Raw genomic sequence first — 10,277 nt, forward strand, 5'->3', positions numbered from 1 at the left:
CCGAGATTCTGAGATTCTGAGATTCTGAGATTCTGAGATTCTGAGATTCTGAGATTCTGAGATTCTGAGATTCTGAGATTCTGAGATTCTGAGATTCTGAGATTCTGAGATTCTGAGATTCTGAGATTCTGAGATTCTGAGATTCTGAGATTCTGAGATTCTGAGATTCTGAGATTCTGAGATTCTGAGATTCTGAGATTCTGAGATTCTGAGATTCTGAGATTCTGAGATTCTGAGATTCTGAGATTCTGAGATTCCGAAATTTCGATATTCCGAGATTCCGAACTTTTGATATTCCGAGATTCCGAACTTTTGAAATCCAGAGATTCAGAGATTCAGAGAATTTGAGAATCCGAACTTTTGAAATCCAGAGGTTCAAAGATTCTGAGATTCTGAGATTCTGAGATTCTGACTTTTGATATTCCGAGATTCCGAACTTTTGATATTCCGAGATTCCGAACTTTTGATATCCCGAGATTCCGAACTTTTGAAATCCAGAGATTCAGAGATTCAGAGAATTTGAGAATCCGAACTTTTGAAATCCAGAGGTTCAAAGATTCTGAGATTCTGAGGTTCAAAGATTCTGAGATTCTGAGATTCTGAGATTCTGAGATTCTGAGATTCTGAGATTCTGAGATTCTGAGGTTCTGAGATTCTGAGATTCTGAGATTCTGAGATTCTGAGATTCTGAGATTCTGAGATTCTGAGATTCTGAGATTCTGAGATTCTGAGATTCTGAGATTCTGAGATTCTGAGATTCTGAGATTCTGAGATTCTGAGATTCTGAGATTCTGAGATTCTGAGATTCTGAGATTCTGAGATTCTGAGATTCCGAAATTTCGATATTCCGAGATTCCGAACTTTTGATATTCCGAGATTCCGAACTTTTGAAATCCAGAGATTCAGAGATTCAGAGAATTTGAGAATCCGAACTTTTGAAATCCAGAGGTTCAAAGATTCTGAGATTCTGAGATTCTGAGATTCTGACTTTTGATATTCCGAGATTCCGAACTTTTGATATTCCGAGATTCCGAACTTTTGAAATCCAGAGATTCTGAGATTCTGAAATTCTGAGATTCTGAGATTCTGAGATCCTGAGATTCTGAGAAAAATCCCTTATTATCTCCCAGACTACCGTATTCCCTCCTCCCTCACGTTCTCATCATTACAGATCAAAAAACTTGAAACATCCACATAATTATATTTCAATTCTTCCGGTGATTTATATTCTCCATCATTTCGGATGTTCTTCTCCTCCTCCTTCCAAAAATATATCCATGTCTACCCAAACAAAACGTGATTTCTCCATTATCGTCATTTTCCGGTCCCCACCCGAAGTTGAACTTTCATTAAAAGTATACAAAAACACTCTTTTAGTGGCCATAAAACTAAGTTCAATGTCTTCTCAAGACCAACTTTTCGAATAAATAATGTCACATTTTGGATGTCTCTGTTTGTGTACTTTTCTGTTTTAATGAAATCCTTTTATTTTTCTAGCAATTAGCCTCGATTTTTGAAAATAAGAGAAAAAGGTTAAAGACGACGATGATTATGTGTTTTTTTGAAGAACGCTGAATGAGAAATACCTGTTCTCCGTCCCCTAAGTTCCCGGTTTTCACAAATCATATCAGTCAAGTTGAGGGGGATTTAACTATGTCTTTGTATGTCTAGACGAAAGAAGTTTTGAGTGCGAAAGATCGAAGATTCCAGAAGGACAGGAAATTTTTTGAAGTTCTATTTTGAATTACAGTATGTATTCTGACGTGTCGGTGTGCAGCGGTTAGTGTTCACACAGCATGTAGCTATTGTGCCGTTTTTATATGTTGGCAGCCTCAGCTTGCGCCACCGTAGCTCAGTCGGTTGCGCCGCAGCACCTCCATCGGCGGCTCCATAAGTTCAATTCCCCGAGAGGCTTGAATGAACATGAACGGACTTTCAAGAACAGTTTTTTTCATGAAAATTTTAGGAAAGGATAAACACAGTGAACATTTGCAATACAGCAACCTGTAAAGCGACAACTTTTGTATCATTTTAATCTCGGAAAATATAAGATTTTTTGAAAATGAAAAGGGTCTGGTTTCAAAAGTATCCCAAAACCGAGTAGTTTTTATACGGAAGATTTTTCAATTTAGTCAAAATGGGTACCTTATTTCCTCTAATAGAATCCTACCCTATGAGTTAACTTTGAACTCAATTATCTCGGCTCCTGCAAGAGATATGAAAAATGTGCTAACTGATAAATTATTTATCTTAATATCAAAAAAGTTTTATCAGTTGACGAATTTTTGATAACTCTTATATTAATCAAAATAATTGAGCTCAAAGCTGGCGGTTTCTATGGGCAAAAGTAAGGTAGCCGAAATGGGTAATCCACATATTTTTTTATAGTCCGGAAAACCAAAAAAAGTCAACCTTATTTCAGATAGAGCTCCGCATAAGATAGAGCTTAATCACATAATCCATACATAATAAAAATACATAATTTAAAAAATACAAAAACTTTCCCCCGTCCATAACACATTTTTTCAGTTGTCTAGTTTTAAATGATTGATTACTTCTAGTCCCAGTTACAGAACTACACGTTATCAATACTGTTACATGTTGGTTCGTATTAGTCAGGGGTCTGTAATTCAGACTAATCTTCCCAAGAATTTGCTGGAATCTTCAAAGTTGGTATTCTGATCTTTTAGGATGATCTCTTTTTCCCAAAATCGTTTTTAAAAAGAGGACCTCATCAACTCATCAACACTAATTACACCACATTTTTCGCCATCTTCTTCTCTATTTTTCCCGTACCCATAACAAGCCACGAATCTTTGAAATAACTTCTTCTTCTCTCTTTCTCTCCATCAGTCGACAACGCCATTGCGAACATTCTACTCCGCCTCTCTCTCTCTCTCCTTTTTCTGCCCATCAACTTGTGATAACTTTTTGTCATTTTCACTTTTTTTTCCAACCCCCCTCAAATTCAGAATCTCTTCTTCTTCTCCTTTTTTTCAATTCTGTACTGCTGGGTTGCACCTACTCTATTTGAATAACAAATTGAATACCAATTCCCAACCTTTTTATGATGACTGGAACACCTTTTTAATTCTCTTTTCCCGCCTGCCAATCCCATCATAACAAACACATTATTGTGTCTGAAATTTTTGTTCCTGTTCCATTTTTCAAAGTTTCACGTCCTTCTTTTAGATGGAGAAGCACAATGTGAATGATTTCGAGGAGCCCGGCGAGAGTTTAAAACACAAAATCGAAGATGAAGACGATGCGGAGAAGCTATTGTGTGGATATGGAGCTTGTACTCCCAGATGGCTTCAGGGATTCCATAATGCAAAATGTTTGCTGTTAGTTCTTGGAATATGCGCTTTTATTCAGGTAAAATAGGATTTTTTTGACTGGAAATATTTTTGAATAGTCTAGAAAAATATCTAAAAATCGAGATTGAACGTTTAATTTCTTTGGATTCCTAGTTTACCGTATTTCTTCCCAAGCAAACCGTCAACTTTGAGCTCAATTATCTCGATTCCTCTCAAATATTTTAAAAAGTTGTCAACTTGATATTTTGATAAACACTGTATCAGTTGACACCTTTTTGGTATTTTTTACAGAAAGTTAGATAATTGAGCACAAACTTGACAGTGTGTGCCCTTTTATTATTTTTTGTTTTGTTTCAGAGTTTTGTTGTAAATGCCATTTTTCCTGTTGGTTTATCAACATTGGAAAGAAGATTCAAAATGACAAGGCAAGTGTTTTAAAACTTTCGAAAAAGAAAAAATTCAAATTTATTTCAGTACCCACACCGGAATCATTTCTAGTTGGTATGACTTTGCAGTCCTCCTTGTCGTTTTTCCAGTATGTCACTGGGGAAACAACGGACACAAAGGACGTTGGATCGGTTGGGGTGGTGTGATCATGGCCTTGGGATCTTTAATTTGTGCTCTTCCTCACTGGATGGTTGATATCTACCATCCAGACGGAAACTCTCTAGCGAATCAAACCGATTTCGGACAATGTACAAACAGAGATGACCCTGAATGTGCTGGAAAACCTCACTCCTCTTGGTTTAATCCATATTTCTGGATGTTTATTCTGGGACAAACACTTCATGGCGTCGGATCGACTCCTCTTTTCTCCATTGGAACCACTTATATGGATGAGAATGTATCTCAGAAGGCGTCACCAGTGTATCTCGCAATTCATGCTGTTCTAACTTCTTTTGGTCCAGTTATAGGAGTTTTCGCAGGAGGATTTCTTTTGAATCTTTATGATGATTTCGATCGAGTTGATACGTAAGCTAGAATATTTCTGGATTCTCCACTTCATCGTTTTAATTTAAGAATCCCAATGGAGAGATCCGATCCAAGATGGGTCGGTGCTTGGTGGGTCGGATTTATTATTTCGTCAATTTCGGCTTTAATGATTGCATTCCCTATTCTGGCATTTGCTCGGGAACTTCCAGAAGCAAAGAGACATCGAGCCAAAGATGTGAATCAATGTCATGCAGCTAATGGAGATGTTAATGCAAAAGCACCAAGAGATTTAACAAAATTGCCAGCTTGTGTTTGGGTGAGCATTTTTAAGCGAAACTAGCAGCAAAGAATCAGAAGAACCAAAATCTATTAATCAAACTCTAAAAAATCCCAGAAAATCCTATCCAACCCAACCTTCCTAGTCTGCATCTTTGTGGGAATCTTTGAATCCATCATCATCAATGGATTCGCTGCATTTATGCCTAAGATTCTCGAGACATTGCTGTCCACGAATCCAACTCTGGCTTCTTATCTTTCATGTAATTTTTATTTAACAGGAATCAGGAATTCTAATTGTTTTTAATTTTCAGCCGTTGTAATTTTTGCTGCTGCTACCGGAGTAATGGTTGGAGGAACGATTATTCGCCAGCTGAAACTTCAGGTAACATTTTTTTTTTAAGTTTAATTTATCACCATGTGATTCAAATTCTGCCATTCTTAGTATCGTAAACCCTGTAATAGTAGGATCCCTAACTTTGAGCGAATTTATCTCGGTACCTGTTAAAGATATAAAAAAGTTGTCAACTGATAAATTGTTTATCGAAATATCACAAATATTTTATCAGTTGAGACATTTTTGATATCTATCATAGAAGCCGAGAAAAATGAGCTCAAATTTGGCTTTTCTATTACAGGTTTTACGGTATTTAATCAAAAAGAACTTGATAAGAGAAAAGCGCAAAGAACATTCAAAATCGCTATTTTGTTTTCTTTTCTCTTTTATGTTCTCAATCACATGGTCTTTTTTTTGTCTCTCAACTAAATTTGATCCTCCTTTTTCCCATCATCACCAAACCAATGCATTTAATTGTGTGATTGTGTCTACTCAAATCCAATTATTCCATTAAAACGGACAAAAAAACTTAAAGAGAGAGAGAACAAAAATTTGTCTTCAAAAACTTGTCAAGTGGCAGAGATGACGGAAAAAGGTCAATTTGAGTTTTCTGAAGAAACGATGGGAATCAAAAAATGACAAAAACAGAATTAGAAAAAGGCATTTTTTAGGTCGGAGGGATGCTCAAGATGATTGTTGTGTGCCATGTGATAGCCTTGATTTTTACAACTGGATTGTTGAGTCATTGTCCACAAAGAGAGTTTGTTGGAATCAATTTGGGATATGAAGATTTGTAAGTTTACAGTGAAAGTCTACTGTAGTTCATAGATTGGAAGGATTACTGTAGTTTTAAAGTTGTTTCTGAAAAGGAACATTCAGAAACATTTGGATTTGAATCAATTTTTCTTGGCTTTGATTTTTGAGAAAAAAAAGAGTTTGGAATCTACCGTATTTCTTCTAATAGGAGCTCACACAAACCGTCAACTTTGATCTCAATTATCTCGGTTCCTATGAGAGATATCAAAAATTTGTAAACTGGTAAAATAATGGTGATATTATGATAAATAATTTATCCGTTGAACATTTTCTGATATCTTCTGAAGGAACCGAGATAATTGAGCTCAAAGTTGACGGTTTGGGTGGGCAAGTATTAGAGCAAATACGGTATGCCTGAAAAGGAAAACATTTAGGAAGAGTTTGATTTAGAGCAATTTTTGTTGGCGTCGGTTTTTTAAAGTTTGAAATCTAGGTAGTTGTGAAACTTCCAAAATCCCAGTCTCGCAAATTCGGAATCTTGGATTTTCATAACACCAGAATCAAATAAATTTTAAAAGCTGTTTATCTGTAAATCCTGGTGTCCTAATATTTTTTAGGGATATATTCAAATAGGTTTGAAAAAATTTCGGGCTCGAAATCCGAAGATTACTGTAACTATTTTCCAGAAGCATCGAGAAGTCGCACGACTTCAGCATTTCCTCCAGATGCAACTCAGAATGTCACTGTAAGATGGAATGGAATCCAGTTTGTGATCGAAACACAGGACACATGTACTACTCGGCATGCCACGCTGGATGCACAGGAATGACAAAGAATCAGGTAAATTAAAGAAAAAAAGAATGAAAAACAACTAAATTAACTTTTTTTAGGGATCAACCGAATGGTCTGGTTGTGGATGTCTGACTTCGAATAGTACATTCCACAATTTGATTCATGGAATCAAAGAGCATCCAGAGGTATTAAATCAAGGATACTGTCATCAAGACTGTGGCTATAGAGAGTATATTCTAATGGTTACACTTTTCGTCACTGTTGTTGCTAGTTTTGCTTCTGGAATCCCTACTCAACAAATCATGCTCCGAGTAGTTCCATTCGATCAAAGAACCCTTGCTCTTGGTGTCAATTGGACTTTTGTTCGTCTTTTGGGATTCATTCCAGGTGGAATATTGTTTGGAGTCATTATCGATACAGCCTGTTTGGAATGGGGAGAGAGTTGTGGAAAAGCTACTTCATGTCTTGTTTACGATCCCTTCAAGCTTAGTTGGACAATCACTGGACTAGGTAAACTGATTCGGAGATCGTATTTTTTTTTCAATATTCAATTTTCAGCCATTGTCTGCAAACTTCTCTCAATACTCGCCACAATCATCGGTTATATGACATACCGTCCATCAGACCTGGATAACGCTGGTTAGTAATTTTAAATAGTTTCTTAATAGAACTAATAGGGCTAGTATATTACTGTAGGAAAAGGTGCATGGCGTCGGAATGTGAGGCGGCGAAATCAAAAATTAGCAGCCAGAGGAGCCGATGAACCTGAGCCACTTATCAGAAGAGCCGTTTAGAAGAAGAGCGGCAGGAGAGTTTGCTTGTGCTAACTCTCATCGTCTTCGTGGCTCACTAATTTTCTGAATAATTAACGCTTTACCGCAAAACGGTTACACGACATCGCGAACGGGCACCCGAAGCAATTGCGCTTCGTTGCACATTCTTGTCGCAAATTTTGGCTGCGCGCAAGTTTAAAACGTCCAAAACTTAATTTGAAAATGAAAGTGTCTTAAGCCTTGCTGAGCCGCTACTCACAATTGGCTCGTTGTCAATTTTCAATATGGGGATCCCTTCTGCGATGCCGTGCGTTTAAATGTATGCGCCCTAGAGAACATTCCCATAGAAAACGGTCTTGACAAACAAATAATCAGTAAACTTTGTTTTCAGGCTCCATCCAAACCGTCGACAGTCATTGTCATACTGCTCTTCATCTCGTTGTTAACGACGATCGCCTTCCCGAACAAGCCATCATACATGCCAGTTACGGTCACATGTGATAATTTTTTCCCTCCAAAGATGATTTAATTTTCTTGTCCATTCCCTCCAAATAATATACGGTAGTAGATCTATTTTATACCAGTTTCTTTTCCCCACAAACGGGTTCCCGTTGAAAATCCAAAAAAAAACCGTTTTCGCTCCCCTGCAATGAGCGCATCTCTACCGTAAATTATTGCACAATCAGGTTGTTCACTTTGCTTTATGTTGTGCCTTTTTTTGCATAATTGTTTTTGTACATACCATGAGTATCGATCTATAAATCAGTATTACTTGAATTAAAGTCAAAAAAATTTTATTTTACAGCTGTAAAATTCAAAAATAAAAGGCAAAAAATAATAAATCAAAACGTTAGATTTTCATAATTTGAATGTTAGCATAATCCGCGACTGTTTCGAATGGGCCCAACTCTCCTGCGTTCAGGTTGATTGACATTTTCACATAGTTTCCAGTTGGACCCTTGGCAAGTGTCGATGAATTTATGAAGACACTTCCATTCACTTTCTTGGCGGAAGAAGCGAGTTTGGTTGGTGCGAATACAATGTGTGGAGTAGAAGTGAGCTGGCAAACTTCCAGAAGATCACCCAACGACGATGGAATTTCTGTTGGTTCCAGTGGATACAATGACTGTTGAGTGAGCAAATGACTACAGAGTCGAGCGATACGATCACTGTTTTCCTGGTTGATGGATCGATGAAATTCCGAATTGCTCAATCCTTGAATCGGCTCACTGCTCGTCACTGCCATGTCGACGCCATTTTGACCAATGCGGATAATGCAGGGATCCGGAACAAAGTGAAGTTCCTTCTTGATCATATCCAGTTTTCGGCTCTTGAACCGGAATGCGGGACTTGGAAAAACTGATGGAGTGCATAGATCCCGAGATGAGCTTGGCTGGATGATCACTTCGGTTTTCGTACTGAAAATGAACGTTAAGCCATGTTTTATATAATGATATGAATTCACTCACTTCACAAGCTTTTCTTTAATCTTACAGAGAAGATCTTCCATCAGGTTATCATAGGTGATTGTCAAATTTGGCTTGTTCAGAAACGTGTTCTTTCTATCTACAAATGGTCCAGCGAGGACGAGAATATCTGGCTTTTCGGCCACCACTTGATCCAGTAATTCACAGAGGTGCTCGTACCCACAGTTATCCATTGCTGTGTAAGGACCACAGGCAAACCAGATGTCTTCTGAAAAACGAAGTTTAATGATAAGACATATAAGAATCGTGCACCAACTTGTGATATCAGTTTCTACAGGGTTCACTGGCAGTGCTTTGGGTGTGAAGATTCGATCAACTTGCAACTCTTCACCGGTCTCATTGGTTCCACGAACAGCGATAATTTGTCCGGGGAACAGAGTGACGTCCTCTGTGACTTTGCTAAAATTCAGCCGAATCATCGTTCCGTCTTCGTCGTTGATCATCAAAGCCACTGAATTCTCTCCAAACTTCTCGTTATCTCTGGTGTCGTCGTGAACGATCTGGCCATAAGTGTACACGAAATCCACTGAAGGAACCAGAGGATTTCCCCAGTCGGCGATTTCCTCGTTTGTAGCTTGCAGCCGTCTTGCAAACTCCGACATCCTCGTGGATTTTGCTGAAAGTTCCTTATTTTAAACGATTGCCTTTGGAAAAAGAAAACAAACCATCAATCACCATTGACGACTTGTCACCTCCGTAAAAATTGTTCGGGAGTTTCGAGACAATTTTGACTTTATCATCGTGTTTGGCGCCTCCCTTCAATCCTTTATCCTGGAACTTTCTTCCTCGAATCGCACTGACAACGAGACCTGGATCCGATCGCTTCAGGAACTTCTCATTAGCCGGAGAATTTGGGAAAGGCGAGAACTCTAGAAAGTGTCCTTCGAGTTTCGTGAATGCTGTGTTCGACATGTGATGTGGCTTCTCATCGTCCCCTGGACCTCCGCTCAAGATGAACTCGCTTCTCTCAGAAAGAGGCACTCGCCTGAAAATTGAATTAACGAAAATTTCAGCCTCAAAAACATTGAATTTCATACACTGATTTCACAGGTTTTTTCATGGATCTTGGTGTGTTTATAACCTTCTTGGTTTCCGCTTCGAATCTTTCTTCCAGTTTCGCAAGGATATTTCTGTCGATAACTGTCTTTCCATCGTTGTTCATCACAGAAACGATATCATTGCAAATGTCATCGCTCGTTTTGCGAAACGATTTACACAATTCTTCCACTGAAAATAGGACTTGATAATTCATTCGCGAATTTCAAAAATTGGACCTACATTTCTCAACGATTTGTTCGTTATCCGGGCATGTTAGGTTGAATAGTGCGAGTTGGTCGTTGAATTCCTCTAAATCAAACTCGAACGCCATTTTATGTCAAGGAATCGATAAAAATGTGATGAGCCGACAATAAAATCAGCAAACAAAAACGAAACGAGCGGGCGTCTTGTGTTCAAACTCTCAAATTTCGCGCGTTATGATATTCGCAACAGAGCGCGTTTTCTTCCGCCTCTCCACCGTACTGAGACCCCGAACATTCGACACTCCACCGATTCCGAGGAAGGGGTTGTCTCCGAGGAACCGATTCCGAGGAAATCGGGGCGGAGT

General features: G+C 38.3%; 3 protein-coding genes across 3 annotated transcripts; 1 reads left to right on the forward strand and 2 right to left on the reverse strand.

The window, feature by feature from the left end:
• Positions 1–950: 950 nt before the first annotated feature.
• Positions 951–1,166, reverse strand: CBG23793 (the record flags this gene model as incomplete). Its single annotated transcript, XM_045243698.1, is given in 2 exon segments — positions 951–1,143; positions 1,156–1,166. 2 exon segments carry the CDS (start codon positions 1,164–1,166, stop codon positions 951–953), a joined length of 204 nt encoding a protein of 67 aa, XP_045091166.1.
• Positions 1,167–3,192: 2,026 nt separating this feature from the next.
• CBG23794 lies at positions 3,193–7,685 on the forward strand (the record flags this gene model as incomplete). Its single annotated transcript, XM_045243699.1, has 10 exons — positions 3,193–3,375; positions 3,675–3,742; positions 3,792–4,289; positions 4,338–4,566; positions 4,645–4,789; positions 4,841–4,911; positions 5,535–5,656; positions 6,306–6,459; positions 6,510–7,050; positions 7,576–7,685. 10 exons carry the CDS (start codon positions 3,193–3,195, stop codon positions 7,683–7,685), a joined length of 2,121 nt encoding a protein of 706 aa, XP_045091167.1.
• Positions 7,686–8,034: 349 nt separating this feature from the next.
• On the reverse strand, positions 8,035–10,040 carry Cbr-div-1 (the record flags this gene model as incomplete). The annotated part of the gene is made up of 6 exons (XM_002646963.1): positions 8,035–8,602; positions 8,654–8,879; positions 8,928–9,287; positions 9,337–9,656; positions 9,709–9,898; positions 9,950–10,040. 6 exons carry the CDS (start codon positions 10,038–10,040, stop codon positions 8,035–8,037), a joined length of 1,755 nt encoding a protein of 584 aa, XP_002647009.1.
• Between the last annotated feature and the right edge of the window lie 237 nt (positions 10,041–10,277).

Source organism: Caenorhabditis briggsae (assembly GCF_000004555.2).
Source record: "Caenorhabditis briggsae complete genome, chrIII, whole genome shotgun sequence".
In the NCBI taxonomy this organism is placed as follows: domain Eukaryota; kingdom Metazoa; phylum Nematoda; class Chromadorea; order Rhabditida; family Rhabditidae; genus Caenorhabditis; species Caenorhabditis briggsae.